This window comes from Astatotilapia calliptera, chromosome 19, assembly GCF_964374335.1.
Source record: "Astatotilapia calliptera chromosome 19, fAstCal68.1, whole genome shotgun sequence".
NCBI classification, from domain to species: Eukaryota; Metazoa; Chordata; class Actinopteri; order Cichliformes; family Cichlidae; genus Astatotilapia; species Astatotilapia calliptera.
Window position 1 is genome coordinate 31,310,049 of NC_137440.1, and position 19,342 is coordinate 31,329,390.

A 19,342-nucleotide genomic window follows, 5' to 3' on the forward strand; every position below is an offset into this window, starting at 1 on the left:
GTAGAGCACGTTGTGTCAACAGAATTGTACAGAGAGATAATAATTGCCTTCTGGCGCTAACAGACAGCTAGACGGCTCAACACACAGATTTATGCAGATGTGCAATGGCTGTCTGCCAGTAGTCATCAGAAGCAGCATGGTGTTATTAGGGACTAATACTGCCACAGTGGTAAGCGTCACGGCATGAGAAACATTCTGGAGAGTCTTGTCTCACTCTGTATTAGCCAAAGCCACAAGCATCCCTGAGTTGCATAATAGTGCTTTTGTGCAGGCGTGAGGTTCCATGTGTCTTTCTGTCTGACGGCCACACAGATGTGCTATCAAATAAGGTTCCAATAACCTGATAGGATTAGCCAAGGGAGAATCTGTCCTCTTGATAGCCTGATAGAGAAGAGACCTGATATGTCTAAGTGCATTTGCAGGTTTTTGAAATGAAAAATATTCTCTAAGGGGAATGCAGATTTTTGTCTGCCAGATTCATCCTGTCCGATTCAGGCAGAAATAAAGGGACCTACATCTACTTTCTAAAGGAAAGTTCAACTAACAACTGAAGCTTACTGCAGTGGATGAATTACAGTGAGAAAATCCAAATATAATCAAACATAAGACATTTTTTTATTCCAATGTTCATAGAAAATCAGAACACCTTTCAGTAAATTACAGTCACATTATATACAGCAAATTTACAGTAGAGTATCAGACTACCGTATTTTTCAGACCATAAGGCACACCGGATTTTGCGCATTAAGCAAAACAAACCAGTCAGATAAGTCAAACTTTACTGAACTCATTCTTCTTGCTTCCTCCACTTCTGTACCATTGATTCATTAATGTTGAATTCTCTTGCAGCTGTTCTAGTCCCATGTTGTTGCAGTATATTAATGACTAACCTCGTATTGTGGATGGATTATCTCAGTTGTTCTCCTGACTGAAGTTTGGTCCGTTTACAGCATCCTGCCATGCGATTGCATTTGTCTCTAACCATTAGGAACCCTCACATTAACTTTCGAGTGGAAAAAGGTTGGCGTTCATCCTCCAGCTTCACTGTGTTTGTTATGCTAACATAGCTGTGTCGCTAGCAATCACGTAGCACATCATTATATACCAGCTAGCCCAGCTTCAGTAACCCTACAAAAGTCACTGCTGTTTAGTTTTCTGTCTTCATTTATGCTGGAAGTGATAGCAGAGCTGTACCTTTTAATTTTCTCAGAAATCTCTCAGTCAGAACATGCTATATCATGCTTAGGTGGAAGCTAGCGAGCTAACTTCCTGCTAACTTCTAACTGTTAAATGTCATAAATTCCGTTTTCATGGATGCCTGGATGTTAAACTTAATTGATACACCTGGTAAAGCAGCAACGCTGATCATTTTATTAAAGATGAAAGAATTTAGACAGTTTTCAACTCTCAGTAATGCCATAGTGATCGTTTGACTTTGGGACCTGAAGAAGACGGAGTTTTGGACCCAGATTACTCCACAATGCTCCTGACTATGGTAGCCGTAATGCTCCGACAATCCATCAAGCGTTGCGGCTTCGTAGCTTACCAAAATCGTACTAAAACGTTTTTTGACAGATTTTTGAGCACCGTGTACCATATAAAATCGGTTCAAAGTCAGTAAGCACAACCAGAATTCATACATAAGGCGCACCGGATTATGAGGTGCACTGTCAATTTTTGAGAAATTTAAAGGATTTTAAGTGTGCCTTATAGTCCAAAAAATACGGTAGGTGTTTTTAAAATTGCACAAGGCTCAGTGAAATCAAATGAGCAGGAATAAGTTTTATGATCACTGCATAATTGGTTTGGAGGCAAAAAGTACTTGTTTTGGGCTCAAAGTGCATTTGCTTTAAGAAAGACAGTCTTCATACCCGGGCAGAGAAGCCATGTTTTTCTTTCACCACCCATATGCTGTCAATCACCTTCCCATTCTGGAACACACAGAAAAGTCTTTGTCATCATCCGAGCAATATTCCTTGGTCGTAAAATGAATCGCACTCACACATTCTTCCTCGTGTGCTCACCTGGTCATCAGACACCTGCTCCAAGTACAGGTGGGTTCCATTGACCACCTGCATACGGCTGTAGCCGTAGTCTCTGCTGCGGAAAGCACTCCACTCTTTGGGGTTTGGATTGAACTTGTCAGTCTTCTCTCTGCAGCCCTGCAGAAGATTAACCAGGAATTACACAGAGCCTTTAAGATAGGAGCCACATGCCTTCCTCAGACTCTGACATTTACAACTGCGGCTGTGCCTCGGTGTGAGTCTGTCTGCATTTTAATATCCCAATGACTAATCCCTCTGTGGTTGGATGACAAAGTGTACTCTGCACTGTTCACCACCACATCAGAAAAGAGTTAACCAGACCAACAGATGGTACTAAACTCATGTAGCAGACCAGCTGCTGCACAGACAGAGCTGTTTACCATACATAACGGCATTTCTGTTGATTTCACTGTCACTTTGCGCACTGACCTGCACACAAAAATGTTAACAGTGACACAGTGACATGAAACTACTCACAGCAGAGCCTGTGATAATGTGGACTGGAGCTTTGGGGTTCACGTAAGGCTGTTCTCTGCTGCCATTGAATACCTTCAAGGAGCAAAGCACAATAAGTTTGGAACACTAGTTTACAACAGGGGAATGCAAGGATGAAGGATGGGGTGAAGTAAGAATGCACCAGCTGACCTTATCACCATACACAGGCCACAGCCTCTCATACGTGTGCTCATGTGCCCACAACTCCACATCCACTCCTGTGGGGGGAAAAAAAAAACCCTTTCATAGATGAGAAGCATACACAAACAGCTCAGTGGTGCAACTGAAAGTTCCTCAGAACCTGTGCCTATTTAATTTGCAGATTTCTCAACAAACAACAAAACCTTACGATCAGAGAAACAAAACCTGACAGCGATTCATCACAAATTAAATAATTAAAACCGAGCGAAAAGTCTGAGAAACGTAATACAGGAAAAACATTTTGAAAACAGGCTGTTAGCATTTCAGCCAGACAGAAGGCCTGGTGTTTGGTTTGCTCTGCTGTTAGGACATTAGTCTAAGTGTGCAAATTTGCAATATTAAACACCCATTAGCAGCACACAGACTAGGTAGCATACCATAACGGTAAAATAGATCCTCAAGACCTGGAGCCGGTGGTTTTGTGTCATTCCTTCCCAGACGGACCTGAGACATAGGTGAGAGAGGTATAATGACAATATGAATTGACATTAACATCCAAACCACTACCTGCTGGGTGAAACACTATCTGGCAGGCATCCATTACCTGTGCCTGCCTAACTCTCAACAATGCCAAGTGTTGAGAGAAGCAAGCCCCGGTGGAAACTATTTGCTCCAAATTACAGTGATTATGCCAGCACGCCGTGCTGCTTATGGGTTCTGTGGACTGGCCAGTCTGCAACATGCTTGTCATGTCTCCTAGCAGGGGCAATTTAAGTGTAAAGCAAGGCTGTGAAAATAAATCCTGCAAATAACATTATGTGATAAAAATAAAATGTTTAACAACACAAACATGCTGCTGTTTACATAACCGGGAACACAGCTCCCAATTAACAGCAGCTTCTTTAAAGCCAAGGCTCACGGGATTTTAAGGTAATGACAACATGACGTTTGCAGTAGTAAAATTACATCACACCTATAGAGTGAATTACCGATATGGTAATACAGAATAGTACTAGTAAAGAGTCTGGAATTTAGCTAAACAACACCACACTCATACCCCACAAGGCACTGGTATGGGTGGCACTATCACCCTTTACTAAGCTAGACATTCAGCCTGTCTGTACATGTTTTCGATCATTTTTCTATAAAATTTTAGACATAGTCAAAGGTTTAAATAATGAGCCCAGCTTATGTGAACCAAAGCTCAGCCTTCAGATTAATCTGAATGTTTAATATTGTCATATGAGGAACACAAGTCGGGCTTGCCCAACTTCTGTTTTGTTCAATCTTGTATTTGCAAAGGACAACCAATCAGAAAAAATCTTCAAAGGGGGAGCGAAGGAGTTAAAACATCTTCTTTCACACACTGTATTATCTGTGGGGATTGTAAATCATCCAAAGCTACTCTAGTCCAACAATAAAAACATCAGCCTGGGAGTTACATTAACCCTCCTGCCATCCTTTAAAAAACTCACACCCATCACCCTAGGGACCGTTCTCAGCCACGCCATAAAAAGACCATATATCCATATTTTATTCCACTTTAAATTAGCCAACCTTGTAAAACTACTTCTCCCTGAAATATTCATGTAAAGTTTTAATTATATTTTCGTTGTTTTAACCCTTCAAATCCCAGTGTTATTACATGAGCGCCCTGTGTTATAAGCCCCAAAAACCAAAAAACGAAACTAAATATTTCCACAAAAAACCAGTTGAAGTAATATGTGATTGTCATTATAAGTAGGCCTTTAGATGGACCAAAGATTGGCACCAACATACATTTTGACCTGCCATTATTTTTTTTGCATTTTTTTTGCAATTTAAAAATTAAAACTTCAAGGCCCTGAGTCTTCATTGACATCCAAGAAAAGAAGAAAAAATAAAATCATATGATGAGAATTTGGGGTTGAAAAATAGCGTTTATAATGGAAGTCAATGGGCAGAAAATGGTCCCCAGGGTGATGGGTGTGGGGATTTCTGCTGCTCAGCCATTTTAGGCTGATTTAAGGAATTCACACTGGAATATTAACATTGACAGGTAAAAACTATCCTGTGGCAAGTTTGGTTATATTCCACTGAACACAGTGGAAATGGCAGCCATTTAACACATAGCAGTGGCACAAAAAGGTCCCAAGAAGGCAGGAAGGTTAATAAGTGCCCTACACAATTAATTGTGAAAAATTATTATATAATATAAACCATTTCTCACTGTAGCAATGTAAGTAAATTAACAGACAACACTCTTACATACATAGGATTCAAACTTAGTACAGTCATCCTGGTCATCATCAGAGCAGTACATGGGCCGGTGCCCCATGGTTATGATCCAAGGACGCACTGCTCTGTTCTCGGGCTTGTTGGCCTCCTAGATGAAACAAAAGTGGAGCCACACATGTGCCACGTTAAAACAGGGAAACAAATTCAGCAACATGCTCTTACTTTCACTGAAATGAGAATTCTGAATATTATAATGATATAAAATGACCTTGGTCTTAAAATGAGAAAAAAAGAGGTCAAAGCAAGTGTGGGAACAAAAGAAAGGACTTAGCCACAGTGGACAGATGGAATTGTTGTGGTCATTAACCTCCAGGTCTTTCTCCAGCCAGTCGTACTGCTTGAAGAGGAGGTCCTGGCCAAAGTCAAGATAGAAGTAAACCTCGGTGGAAATGGAGATTATGTGCGCTGAGCCCAGGTTCCAGCTGCGGAGACATTGTTAAAATAATACACGGCACTGACCCAGGAGAGGAAGCGTGTTAAAAGTCATCTGATAAGCAAGAGCAGGTCTCACTTTAAACCGCAAAGTGTGAAAAATACTCCGAGATCCAGACGACGTTGCGTCACTCACATGTTGTTATAAAATAGACTAAACTGCTCTTTAAAAGGCCGCACTGTACTGTGAGTGCTTACATGTCCGTGCTGTAGGGTTAATGGAAGAGTGCCACTGTACATGTGTGCTTAATGTTATGAACAGTTTCCAGTTGCAGTCAGTTGCCTGGATGGAGTTTCTCTTTGCCTCCTAACTGTGCACATGAGTGGAAGGCTCTCAGCCAGCAGCCCTGCCCAGAGAGTGGGCAGCTGGCCTGTGGTGTAGCAATGTACTGTATTATCTTACTGTCTGACAGAAGGAGGCCTGTGGTGGGCGATGAGTCACACCTGTCAGATGTATAGCTCCTTTGTGTAGTCTCAGTGTGTGAGATAGGAGAAGTAAGCTATGCTAAGAGAGCTCTATACTCCTCTGCTGACTCATTAATGCTTACTGAAATACAGCAGGACGTTTGACACACTTAACATGACACTTCACATGGGCCCGCTGTTAGAAAACAATGAATTACTCATCACGAGTGGTGTGTGCAGGGCTTGCAATGACATGCTTTCGTATTCGTTCACCTGCTTCGGTGCATTAATTGATTGCTGTTAAAGCAGCTCCCTTACCTGTACCACAGGCTCTCGGTCTGGCCTGGCATGCTGAAGCGATTCCTGTAGTTGGAGAAGTTGCTGTGAACAAACAATATAGCGAGAAACGCAATGAGATGGACTGATCGTGCACTCTACATTCCTTGAATAAATGAGAAGCAGCACTTAGCACCTCAAACTGCTGCTTTCTCATAGTTTGAGATGATTATACCAGCGCCTGGAAAAACTGCAATCCATTCAGAATAGATTTAAGATAATTCCAAGCTTTCTCTGAAATACAATAAACCAGCTGTTCGTGGAAAAAAAGCCCCTGCATTTGGTGCAGTTCTTTTGATTTATGTGCTTTTTCATTTGTCATCTAAACCTGGCAGAAGACTTGGAGTTATACCTCATCGGTTGAAAACAACCATCAACCTCTAAGACCTCCTGGAAGGTCATAGATATTTAAAGGAACTATAAACACTGCTACATGCAAGCTATCAGAGGATCCCTCTCTAAATTAAAGGCTGGGCAGAAACGCAAAGTAGCCTCTGTGACATCAACCTATAGCTTAGTGATGGAATAGTCTGAGGCTTAAAATCATGGTCAGCAAGTGGAGCCAGATAATCAAACTCTGGTCAACATGAGGGAGCTTGGGTGGAGCCGGACATGGGATAAGCGAGTAGGAGCCACCATGACCGAGAGTGCCACAGCTGTCAATCAAGAACATGTCTCTAAATATACCTCTCTTAAAACCATGACATCGTTTTAAAAGAAGACTGTAATTTTACATCCAGCAGTCATCAGAGGAATCCAGTTTTGAGGTAGTCCTGCAGTGGTTTCACCACCGAGTCATGGCGGTTTTTATTGATCTAGATATAGCCGGACACTTAAAGTGATCAGTCCATCGCTGCTCATTGCACTACATGAAACAGACACATACTAATTGGAAACTCGAGAGATGCTAAAACACTATCAAACCAGCATCTCCAAATTTTACAACGCAAAAGAGTAAAAATTAAAAAAAATATTTCACGGGAAGCTCTCCCAGACTCCAATCTGTCAGACTCTTTTCACAGTTTTTAATTTAGAAGGCAGGAGCCAGTCTTCTCAACAGGCCATTAACTAAGCAAGGTGATGGGAACAATTATTTTCTTATCTTACGTAGGGGAGGTGGGAAAAAGAGGCAATTTCCTCGGCAGCAGCCAGAGTAGGGTAGCAGATCCCTGAATTGACAAGTTTAATGTAGGGCTAGGGGTAATGTTGAGTTAGGGGTAACTTGAGAGCAGCAGGGTCAGAGGTTAAAGGCCAGGATTCAGGACCCAAAAGGAGGATCACAGAGCTCTTAACTAATGCTGAATAAGTCTTAAAGTAATGTCACCTGTAGTTTGGGTGGGCACCGAGGTCAGGTTTAAATGGTCAGCATGATAACCCAGCAAAGGTCAGTTTGTGAGCCGCTTGTTTCAACATCATTTCATGTGCACAATGGCAGGCTGATCCTACAGATGGCACCTTTAAAATGTTAAAAATAGCTATAGGTACGAACTTTATTTCAAAGTTATTATATGAAGGACATTTTTTCATCTTTTAGTATAGATAATACAAAAAAATCTTTACTTAAGTCATTCACCCTAACGTAAAAGCATAAGGATGAGCTCTTTATCCCAAACAAATCTGTTGTGATTGAAATTTCACAGCCAAATGTGATCACTGTGGTGAATAAGGAAGAGTCCTAATATAAGTTCATACTCCCATCTTGTGGCTAAAAATGGTATCAGCAGGCATTTTAAGGATCTGGGAACACAGAAAAAGGTTTTTTGTTCTGTTTTGTTTAGTTTTGAATCACTGGATTTTTAGACATACAGGAAATGTATTCACTGGCTGAAACTAAATCAAAAACAAGCTATCAAGTCTGTAGTTCAGCAGTGGAAATGTAATTTAGCACAGACATGACAAGCGTTCATTTGTGTCATTGATCTGTATAGGAGTTCAGCAAAAAATGTGAGTCATTCTAAGTCAGATTGTCATCTTTCCAGCTAAATGTGTGGGTTTTTTAAATTAACACTGAGATAGAAATCTGGATGTCAAATTCAGAACAACTGGCCCAGTAAGATTTTCCCTGCTCGTCAACTCTTTCCTTTCATCATCTGATGGGCTAAATCCAGGCAGTATGACAACTTAAAGGATCCAGTTGTAATATTCATGGAGCATATCATTGTTTCAGATGATGACCGTTGGTCTGCTGAACCACGTGCTCATCTTGGTGAACAAAGACAGCCTTGACTGGGGCCTTAGCATCTTCCGTGGACCGGCTGTTCTCATGCAGCTGGAATGCTGACTGAAAACCTTTGTGGTCGGCTCCGTTTTAATCGCCTTTAACTCATTAGGTTTTGAGGTTGGAAAGCGAGAGTAACAGAGAAGTACAGTGAGACGGAGCACAACAGAAAGTGAGGAAGAAAAGCAGGGCCCAGCTGCTGGGTATACTTGGATTCTGAACGACACCACAGAACGAAACACATATTTAGGTATAGAAGAAGAGGGGGCGGGGGGGAGAGCTGCATTTCTGGTTATGTAATGCACCGAGCTGGTTTTTGATATCAGGTTCTTATGTCGGGATGCAGCGCCAAGAAAAAGAGACTACTGTTAGCAGCTCCTTAATAAAGAGGCAGACAGTAGTCCTATTACACATGGCAAAGCCAAGAGAGTGAGAACGGTCCCCGTATAGAAGCGGCAAGTAAATATTATGGTGCAGGATCAGACACCACTGAAAGTTTCTAACTCCAGCAGATGTTGTTGGAATTCAGGGATCCATTCGCTGCTGATCCTCATGATAAAAACCATATGAATGTCTATAGAAGTCTGACTTTAACTATAACTAATAAATGTGTAATTTAATGTACTGAAACAGTTAAGTGACATATTGTAATAATGTGTTTTTTTATTTTATAAGGGAGAATTGTCGAGTTGTAATTATGAAGCTAATGGGGGGCAACCCACTGAATAATATCTATGCATACATGATTGTATGTAGAGTCGCACTGTAAGCTGGGGTTTTTTTATCATCAATTAATCTGCAGATTATTTTATTACATATGGCTCTTTTGCTCTAAAACATTCACTGACTATTTACTGCACAGTTTCTTTAACCCAAGCTGACTCCTTCAGACTGCTTGGTATCTCCAAAACAGCACAAAAGCCTTTATTATATGTGATTTACTAAAGTGTTATAGATAAAATCAGGGAAAGCTGTAAAACCTGACATCTAAGAAGCTAGAAGAAGCAATGTTTCAGGGTTTTGTTTGAAAAATTATGAAATAGTTTACTTTAAGATTTTACCATTTAACTAAGGCTTTGTCTTGTGTTTTCATCCAGATAAGTTCCCACACTCAGATGCAAAGAGCACATTTGGTAACCGTGAGTGAAAATACTGACAGTTCCCACCACCGCAGGCCATCTCTGGAAACTCAAAAACAGATATTAAGCTGATGATTCCCAGTCAGACTAATGTTAGTTTTGGACAGTGTTGACTTGTTTAGAACTTGGTGGCTCCTAATGCTGCTCCAGACTTCGGAGACAAAAATAGCTCCCATCTGTTCAAACGGTACAGTAAAGACTTTTCAGGACTAACCGAGTGTGCTCTCTATTTTGCAGAAGAAAAAGTGCAGCTGATGGGGCTAGCCTTGAGATATAGCATGCACTGCTGTTTTTCTGTCCAAAACCCATTAATTACACTCCTGGCTCTGTGAGCAGAATGTGGTGCAAATATAAAGAAAAAGAAAAACAGAGCTGAAGGCAGACAGCAGACAAACAGATGCCGTGTGAGAAAGAACGTGTTTTTGTAATGAACGTGTGCCTGACTTCCACCTATGGATGCATCGTATGAATGAGAGAGACAGCAGAGAGATTCAGTTGAATTTCACCTACTATGTAGCTTCATGGTTGCCGGGACAGGTCATGTAGGGCACGTAGGCAGCTATGGACTCGATCTGCCTCATGAACTCGTCTCCAATCCTGGCATTATCCTGGAATCACACAGTGTCATTGAGCCATTAAACATGATGTCAAAGAACTTCCTGTTAAGACAGTGTTCATTTTTGCACATTCAGTCCATTTTCCAGAATGCTTCAGGAACGTAGCACAGGCTACCAAATAAACCTCAATGGAACTTGAAGAGTTCGTCTTAAATATCCCAATACTGTCTGCGGTGCTTTAAAAGCACACCGCGGTTCATTTCTCCTCTGATGGCTTTTACCTGCCACAGCCATTAACGACCTTTCAGGCTAAATTCTCTCTCTGTTTTTCTATTTATAATATCAGCGAAGCCGCAGGTGGTGCCTGCACATTCCAGCTGAGAACACAGCTCAGATGAATTATGGTTATTAATTTTTGCAGCAGCCTGATGATTGCATTTTACATTCTCTCCCTATTAAAAAACAGCATTAATAACGCGCAAAGTTATTTAAGGGAAAATGATATTAGCATCCGAGACAAGGTTATGTCCTCTAATATGAAAGGTGACAGCTGTGAGGATTTCATATGAGCCAATATGTTATTGGGACTTAAGATCTGTGGTTTTGAGTAGCACCACTTTTATTCATGAAATACTTGGGCGACACAATCCGTACTCTCATCTTTCACTGCGGGCTTAAGGCGTTTCACAGCAATGCTAATGTCCCAACCACAGCTGAAAGCTCTCACATGCCCTGAGGACAAACAGTGGTGTGCAGTAGAGAAAGGTAAAGTGGCTTATCTCTTCTGTCTTATTGGAATCAGGGATATATCAGAGTGATTTTAAGAGTATAAGAACTTTGCTGTCAGTGACCTTAATTGAAACTAGGTGCAGGTTTGATCACATTTCACAAGACTGGAAAGATAGAAGGGTAAATTACCTCATGCATGTCATAGGCAAAGTCTCCTGTAAAACAAGCACATAAAATCTATAGATTAGAATCTTTTACATGATTTCACTCTTTGCCAGCATAATGTAAAAACAAGATGTGCAGATTAAGTTTCCCCAAGCAGTACCATCTAATCAGCTTCACTAGATTTATATTGTCAGAATTTATTTCAAGAGAGCTGAACTCTTACGGAGTTTTGGCATTTTGCTGTTTCGTTTCTAGTGTTAGATATAAAGAAGCTAAACATAATGAAGCTAAAACCACAACGCAGCTAGAAACTGGGAGACAACTAGTCTGACTGTGCCTATCATCAAAACCCCAAAATGTATAAATGACAGTTTATAGTTTCACGGGGGATTACATCATCTTGCTTTTCCTTGCTTTCTGTTATTATGGGAAACTAAATTAAACAGTTTCTCTCTATTTTCTTATTCCCGGCACAGACACGATCGCTGCACCAGTCTTTACAAGAACTGCTTCCACAGTTTGGTGATTTAGATGTTGAACAACAGCAAACATGTCCAGCGATGACAGAATTATTGTAAAAGTATAAATAAACCATTTTAAGCCATCAGTCATCACACTTGAAAAATGTAAACTGGTATTTGAAGCAGAGATGTACATAAATCTGCTGATCTCTAACTTTGTGTAACTGCTTGTGATAAAGCGCCATTTGTCAACAGCTGCTCTCTTTCACTTTAAACTTCAGATGATCCTTAGAAATCCTGACTCTTTTTAACTCAAGAACAAGAAATGTCAACTTAAAGGCCAATATGTTTAAAACAGTAAAGTTTACACTTTACTGTTTTTTATTGGAGGAACTAGATTTCAAGGATTGGTTGATTATTATTTGATGATTTTCATGCATTTTCCTTTTTTCTTTCGTGATTTTTTTTCACAAAAATTGATACTTGTGTTTTTGTTTCTGAGCCATTAGCTTGCTCTGAATTAGGAGGATGGTTTTTTGATTGAACCAGTTTAATGTAACATTTTCTCAGGTTGGTGGTGCATGACATGAGCGTTCTTGTTCGTGAATTATTTAACAAAATATTGATATTTGATGTCACTGTACCAAATAGAATATCTAGCAAAATATTGCAAAATGTGAGGTAAAGGTTTTTTTCCCCACTTTTAATATTACCAATATTACACAAACACAAAATCTATGAATGACATTTGACTGGTACAAAATAACTAAATGCACTGCTTCACCCATTATTCATACATTATGACTTCACAGCATTAAGATCACTCAGATGTCTATATTTAAGAACTAATATATTATTAACCCCCTCAGCAAGTTGTGTTGCAAATTGTACTGCTGTGCCTTCTTGAACCAGCGGGAGAGGTAGTTCACTTAGTGTTTACATTGAGGAGAAATAAAAAGGTAAGAAACATTATTTCCTATTATTAAAAATGGAGAGATTATAAAAGCTGGCGATCCAGTGAATCAAAACTAGGTTCTTTGGCACAACAAAAACCTACACTCTGCAGTTTAATCAGTGAAGTGATGAATAGCAGGCTAGTGACCAGAATCCATCCCATAATGCTCAAAGCAAATAAGTGCAAATGATGACTCTGTGTTATTATGGTAATTACAGTAATTACCACAATGATATATTGCCTCCTCATTAGATATCTCTGTTGGATGTCAGCTGGCTTAATTGATTTGATTTATGTTAATACAAGCTGTGGATGACTAATGCCTTAAGCTGCGGTTTATATAACTTAATGCCTCTTTTACAATGATGAATGATAAAATATCTAGAAGGGTAGAAGTTACCTATGTGTAAGATGACATCGTACGTTCCGAGCTGAGTTTCCTTTTGCAGTCGAGCCAGAGACTGGGGGTTCTCATTGCCGAGGTCACCATAAAAAGCAAACCTGGGACTGGACGTAGTGCTGTCATTAAGAGCAGTGAAGAAGAACACGTCGCTCCAGCCTTCTTCACTGCCACAGTGGTAGACTGGAAAAAAATGTAGGAAAAAAGTTTCACAGTTAAGTGATCCATGAGATGGTGTGAGAGCCAAAAGCTAAATGGAGAATAGATTCGTTTGTATAGAGTGCTCTTCTACTCTACATGAGTACTTAAAGTAAAGCTTTATATAACATCCCTCATTCATCCATACGTACAAGCATTTTTTCTACCTAAGTGCTTTCTATCTAACCTTCACACACCAAGGTGGGTTTCAGTATTTTAGGCATACTCACTGGAGCAGCTAGGGATCAAACCACCAACCATCTAATTAATAAAGGACCTACAGATACAGCCACCCTAATGTCAGCTATATAAAAACTCCACCCACCATACGAAGCTGCCGGTTTGAGGCCTCTGAGTGTGACCCTGTGAATGAACATCTTCCTCTTTTCCGTTCCCGAGTCAACAAACAGAGTCGCGTGTCCTATGGCGCTCATCTCAAAGAGCCGAGCCCCCAGAAGGCTATACTCCACCTTGCTCTCCGTCTCATTGAAGGTTGTCCAGGTCACTACCATAGTGCCTGGCATTCCTGAAGAAGAAAAGTCCATTTATTTGAAATGTGATGCAGATTTGTCTGACAGGAACATTGGATACACTTACTGGTGCATTTATTAAAGCCAAAAGATGCTGATGTGAAAAAGCTGACTTTACAAGAGTGGAACTTTTGATCTTGCTGCTGGCAAGATGAAGCATTATAAAGGCAGACTTGAGTTGGCCAGGTACTTGCATAAAGACATCAGTTCAATAATGAGTACCACATGTTTCACCTTCATAAGAAAAGAACAAAAGGGTTTTTATGCTGCATTAGATACAGGTTTGGAAGTTTAGGTAATTAAACGGTGTCCTCAACCTACATGACAAAAAATACAGTCAGGGAATATTTCTGTGAACCTGCCTGAAAAAAAGTCAGATGTAGTCAGTTAACAGAATATTGAGCAATTTGTACAAAACATCTGTAAATCTGCAAGTGACCTGGATACTTGTGTGTATTTCAAAGGGGGAAAATATGTCTGTGAAGGTTCTCAGTCATCCAGGTCATCGTAGTCAAAGGAGCTTGCAAAGAAAAGCGTCTGGACTTCTTTAAGTTGCTTGAAGACGTTTCATCCGAGAAGCTTCTTCTAAGGTCAAATGGTGGAGAGTCCCAGATTTAAACCTAGTGGGAGTTTCCCCCCAAAGAGGGACAAAAGGACCCCCTGATGATCCTCTAATCGCCTGAGCCAAGGTGTGAAACTGGGTGTGGGTCCCCACCATTTGACCTTAGAACTGAAGAAGCTTCTCGGATGAGAGGTGAAACGTCTTCAAGCAACTTAAAGAAGTCCAGACGCTTTTCTTTGCAAGCTCCTTTGACCAAGGGGAAAAACTGTATCCCACATGTGTCAGGTGGAAAAGGTCAAACACTTACCTCCATAGGAGAGGTGCACCTGTTCTGGCTGGGTCCAAATAGGAGGAACACTGAGCACCAGCAGGGGTGCAGCAAATAGCAAAGCACAGGCAGCGTGAACAGGCGACATTTTAATGCTGGACCTCAGGGAACAAACGTCTGATTAAAGAAGCCACACACACACACACACACACACACACACACACACACACACACACTTACACTTGAATCACATGATCTCCGACTTCTCATAACAAAAATCACATGACTCTAAAGGCACTAGTATAAAAAAATCTGGAAATATTGACGATATTTAAAGCCTTCCAGTAAATGACATGACCTCAGGGGAGGTTTACACATGCTGAGTAGTTAGGATAAACAAAGTCACATACTGTGTTTTGGTCTCTGTTGAGTATGTCCAAATCAGTTAACCTCCATTCAGCCCATGAAACTGCAGAACCAAAACAGCAGAGTCAGCAACAAGTTTAGAAATAGATGATGTGACAATAAAAGCATGTGATGTTGCTTTTCATTGTGCAGTACTGCAGTGAAAGACAGAAGAGGTAAGCTCACATGCTATGGCTTGCCTCAGATCAATTAAATGCAAAGGCAAGCAGCTGCTATGCTGGACTTACCAGAACAAAGACACTATCAGTGTCACAGCCCATGAAGACAAAATCGTGCTTTTTAATTGAGTCAAAATCTACTATACCAGCTGATCTGATCTATCAGTTACATTAATTGTCAGTTAGGCTGATCATTGACGATTCTCTTAGCTGTGTGTTTTGGTTGTGAAACGTGCACCAACACTGTGTCAATAGCCGATAGAGGGTGCACAGTCCAACAGCTGAATGATGAATAGGCTGCTTTATTCTCCAATGATGGGCGGTACCGCCGGCTAGTTGCGTAAAAAGAATCAAAGTGTTTAACTGTCATATCTCTGTTTGGAGAAGCAAAGTGAGTACATCATATTTACTGTGAACGCTTACAGGTTTGTTTATTTATTTCACTTTAAATGCTGTGACGCATTTATTTTCACATGTATTTCCTCGACCGCTGGTTGGAACACAATTAAAAAGCTTCTTTCTTTTTGTCTGGTTAGCTGTTAGCTACCTGACTGTTAGCTACCTGGCTTAATTACTTGTTAGCGATAATTCAAAGCTAATACTTTCCATTAAGTGCAATAGGAAACAAAGAAATTCATGCCTCTGTACAACACTTACAGTTAAGCTAAAGGCAGTGAATGATCGTCTCCAAAAGCGCAAACGACTTCTGTTCTGAATAAATTACATATATTCAGAAAAATAAAAACTTCAAAAAGTTACAGCTAAGCTAAACTCAACCAGCTGTTTTGGCTGGAGAGCGCTTCCTGACCACGTCATGTGCAGAACGATAACAATGGCCGAGTGGATTGTGGGAGATGTTGTTTTTCAGCGTGTCGCGTTATAAACAGAATATTAGATGAATAATTAATGATTGATTTACTGGGAAAAATGTATTATTACTATCTTACTTTGTTTGCAGCGGTAAACGGTGTATTTGGACATGTGTAGCCCGTATGTTGTGGGGACAAGATAATGTTTACACTGTCCACAATGTGTAGCCATTTATGGCCAGAAACACAAGATTCATACACTGTTAACCTCTAAAATCCTGTGATATGCATTTTTTTAATCGCCTTAAAAGTTTTTATCTTGTCTTACAAAAATGGTAAAAGTTAGGAAATGAGCAAAAATTATATAAATAATACATTAAGTTGATCTTAGATGATTTTCAGGCAAAGGCTCTAAGGTTCAGTGAGGTATGTATTTTGTCGTGTTTATAAATTTGTTAACTCATTCATATATCCTTTCTTTTTAGATATAATGGACCCCAACACTGAAGATGCAGAGAGCCAAAATGTTGAGGATCGCTTGCATCATGATGCAGCACAGTACAAAGTGAGCTATCCTAAAGGGAGAAACACAAAACAGGTGAGCTGGGTTGGTCATTATGTTGCACAAATCTATTTCTGGTTCCTGGTGCTTTTTATGCCTCTAGCTGTGTTTGTGCATCGCCATGTTTTGTCTTTTTAAATTCAGGCGGATGATGCTGCAAATGAAGAGTGCAACAAAAAGAGGTATTTCCTGCCTGTTTTGCATTTTTTTTACAGCCATTTGTTTTTGATTAAAAGCTATATTTGGAATTTTACCCCATCCAGATACCTGGTTAGCCGCTCTGGGAACAACCCAGGCAGAGTGAAGCGGGTAGTGTCATGTAAAAGGAAGACTCATCATCTGACTGTGGCTCGAAGAAAGCAGCTTGGGTCTGGGAGAACTTGTGATGCTCCAAACAAGGAAAATGAAACAAAAGTCTTGCAGGGCACACAGCAGGATATTTTCAGTATGGACCCCTGGGATTTCCCATTTCATGTCAATAATATCAATAACAACCAAGGAACTGATAGAACTGGTTGTGAAGAGGCTGACTACTGTGTACTGACTGAGGTCAGTAAGACGTTTGCATTGTTTTATGAATTACTTTTCTTGCAAACACGCAGCTGAAACTACTTAAAGCTGACTATGTTTTCCAGCTCACGAGGGATCACAACACGCTGACTGACGTGCTTTTTGGAAGAAATCTAAGACTCAAAGTGGCTTTAACGTTGTGGCAGAGAAATGTTGGAGAGCTGCTGACATACTTTCTGAGGTGTGCGCCGTGCGGCTGCTTTCAAACATGCGCCAATGCTTGTTTGCTAATATTTCCAAAGTTTGATTACATCATATTTTTTGTACAGTATCCAAGATACTGGTGTGTTTGTTGACTTTCTCCCGCTCATAAGCAAATGGTGAGCACTGAGTTTTGCAAATATCCTAGTAACACTGAGATTATAGTGTTACTACAATAATTTTTATATTTTCCCTGCAGCATTGATGAGGATTCTTCAAAGATAACCATCGGCTGTTGTGTCGACCTCTTTCCTTTAGTTGGCAAAGTCCTCAGCAGTCCATATGAAGAGTGAGTAATCCTGCTGAATAAAACACTTTACACATGTACAATAACATTGTGTTTAGCAGCAGGATAATTATTTTTTGTATTTTCTTTTATAGGCATCTTACTGTTGGCCTAAAGTGGGTAAATTCAGTTTTAAAAAACTGGTGGGAGGACCTAAAAGATAGTGGCTTCAGTGGCTCAACAAACTCTCTGCTGGATGAGTAAGTTTAATATATTTATTTTTAATTAAAAAAAAAAAGCACAATCTTTTGACATTAATTTGCCAGAGTTGTATGATTTATTCATTTGTTGCAGAAACTTTCAAGTTTTTAATCAGCAGTTATGGGAATTGTGGCAGCAGGAACCCTTTTTGAAGTTTGTTCCAGGACCTGCAGGAGACATGGCAAAGGTAAACATGCAGAATTTAACACTGTTAGTTATATGTGTATATATGTGTGTGTTTATGTTTTTGCATTTTATGTACATCTTTTTGCCCCTTAGGTCATCGATTCCTTCCTGTCTAAACTCACATGTCAGCAGTGAAGATCCTGAACGCATCGTTCTCCGTTAACAGTTCAATTCAATTTTATTCGCCTCAGGGCGCATGAACAGTCTCCTTAGTTTTGAAAGTGTTATTCATAGTAGCTGCTGACGTTTGCACTGACTGGCTCTTAGTGTGGGCTGGATGTATTTGCAGAGCAGCTTAAGCAACTAAAGAATTGAGCAATGTCTACAACAGCAATGGTGTGACAAGGCCGATAATTTCTCTCTTAAGTAGCAAAGTAGTATTTTGTAAATAATTATCCACTTATTTTCACAACGCAGATATTGTGATGACTGTAAGATTTTTGTCCTTTTAACTGCTTCATTAATGATTAACACTTTTTTGTCATTTGTGATTGATATTATAATGATATGTTACAAAAACACTAAAAAGGGATGCCACTAATATTTCTGTTTTATGGCTGCAAAAACAACAATTGCATCTTCCGTAAAACTGTATATGACTGTCTTTACCTTAAGTTGAACTAGGGGAGACCGGGGATAGTTGTAACATTTTTGACATTTCTGTCTGTAAATTGGAGCTCTTTTAAGGTAGTGGATTCAAAATGTAATGCAAAGTATTTACATGTCTCGGCTATTAAATAGTGCAGCTATTTTCTCTGCAGCACAATTACCCATTGCATGGTATGGCCTCAAACACAAAGAGTGAAATGTTACAATTAACCCCATAGTCTGGGTTAGTTGTAACATATCCTGGGGTAAAATGTAACACAATGAAATAAGGGTACTAACAAAACATTAACATGTAATCTTTGTTTATTCAACACATGAATGCACTTAGAGCCATTTATGTAGCTGTGTGTGTGTGTGTGTGTGTGTGTGTGTGTGTGTGTGTGTGTGTGTGTGTGTGTGTGTGTGTGTGTGTGTGTGTGTGTGAGACAGAATGCAGAAATCTAACTTTGAACATATTCCAACCCCCCAAAAAAGACAAATTATGGAATTTTCTGCAACTGAATATTTCATTCATTTTGGTTGGTCTTCCTTGAGTTTGGCCTCATTGGCTCAGTGGGCATTATAACCTACAACTCTTGCACCAATTTTGAACATAACAATGAAGCTGAAAAAATGTAGTTGTTCACCAGCATCGCAATTCCATTACTTTTTATCATGGCTTACCTTGGTGTGGTTTGCAAAGTGCTTCAGAAAGATGAGGAAATCTGTTTCTTGCACCCATCCTGATTTATTTCCACTACCAGTATTTCCTACTGGTCCATCTCTGACACAGTGGTCTGCATAATGTATGTGTGGGAACACAAACAGTGGAGGAATTGTGTTGCCAATGGCATTAACCGCATATACAAATGCGACCAGTGAACCTCTCTCTGCTGATGTCGTTGCCCCAACTTGTTTAATATAAGTTAAAGTAATAGTGTGGTAAGTTTTAACATCTGCATTATTGTTACAACTGACCCAGACTGTTGCTGTTACAACTGACCCAGACTCCTATAGCCATGAACTAGCTAACATTACAGCC

The 19,342-nt window shown here is 40.0% G+C and overlaps 2 protein-coding genes across 5 annotated transcripts; one reads left to right on the forward strand and one right to left on the reverse strand.

The window, feature by feature from the left end:
• Window positions 1-591: 591 nt before the first annotated feature.
• On the reverse strand, window positions 592-15,735 carry acp7 (acid phosphatase 7, tartrate resistant (putative)). Of its 2 annotated transcripts, none has more exons than XM_026152595.2 (15): window positions 15,555-15,735; window positions 14,724-14,782; window positions 14,353-14,490; window positions 13,279-13,479; window positions 12,756-12,938; window positions 10,964-10,989; window positions 9,999-10,096; window positions 6,114-6,176; window positions 5,266-5,380; window positions 4,933-5,046; window positions 3,119-3,185; window positions 2,691-2,758; window positions 2,523-2,594; window positions 2,025-2,162; window positions 592-1,931 (listed from the first exon to the last, which is right to left on the reverse strand). In XM_026152595.2, the coding sequence occupies exons 3-15, from the start codon at window positions 14,459-14,461 to the stop codon at window positions 1,866-1,868; spliced, it is 1,320 nt and encodes a 439-aa protein (XP_026008380.1). In that variant the 5' UTR covers window positions 14,462-14,490; window positions 14,724-14,782; window positions 15,555-15,735; the 3' UTR covers window positions 592-1,865. The 2 variants fall into 2 exon arrangements, with proteins under 2 accessions (XP_026008380.1, XP_026008381.1); XM_026152596.2 differs by lacking the exon at window positions 15,555-15,735 and adding an exon at window positions 14,967-15,100.
• On the forward strand, window positions 15,145-18,481 carry LOC113012410 (KATNB1-like protein 1). Of its 3 annotated transcripts, none has more exons than XM_026152598.2 (10): window positions 15,145-15,288; window positions 16,192-16,304; window positions 16,413-16,450; window positions 16,532-16,817; window positions 16,904-17,019; window positions 17,108-17,158; window positions 17,239-17,328; window positions 17,421-17,525; window positions 17,620-17,713; window positions 17,806-18,481. In XM_026152598.2, exons 2-10 carry the CDS (start codon window positions 16,197-16,199, stop codon window positions 17,845-17,847), a joined length of 930 nt encoding a protein of 309 aa, XP_026008383.1. In that variant the 5' UTR covers window positions 15,145-15,288; window positions 16,192-16,196; the 3' UTR covers window positions 17,848-18,481. The 3 variants fall into 3 exon arrangements, with proteins under 3 accessions (XP_026008383.1, XP_080150179.1, XP_026008384.1); XM_026152599.2 differs by having other exon boundaries at window positions 15,238-15,322; XM_080294053.1 differs by lacking the exon at window positions 17,108-17,158 and having other exon boundaries at window positions 15,151-15,288.
• The last annotated feature ends 861 nt before the right edge of the window (window positions 18,482-19,342 follow it).

Excerpts from the sequence above, each read along its gene's own strand:
- acp7 (XM_026152595.2), bottom strand. The coding sequence starts at position 14,461 with ATGTCGCCTGTTCACGCTGCCTGTGCTTTGCTATTTGCTGCACCCCTG. Across the intron at positions 13,480-14,352 it reads GGTGCACCTCTCCTATGGAG|GAATGCCAGGCACTATGGTA; the intron begins GTAAGTGTTTGA and ends TTTCTTCTTCAG. Across the intron at positions 2,595-2,690 it reads GGCCTGTGTATGGTGATAAG|GTATTCAATGGCAGCAGAGA; the intron begins GTCAGCTGGTGC and ends TGCTCCTTGAAG.
- LOC113012410 (XM_026152598.2), top strand. The coding sequence starts at position 16,197 with ATGGACCCCAACACTGAAGATGCAGAGAGCCAAAATGTTGAGGATCGC. Across the intron at positions 16,451-16,531 it reads GAAGAGTGCAACAAAAAGAG|ATACCTGGTTAGCCGCTCTG; the intron begins GTATTTCCTGCC and ends TACCCCATCCAG. Across the intron at positions 16,818-16,903 it reads ACTACTGTGTACTGACTGAG|CTCACGAGGGATCACAACAC; the intron begins GTCAGTAAGACG and ends TATGTTTTCCAG.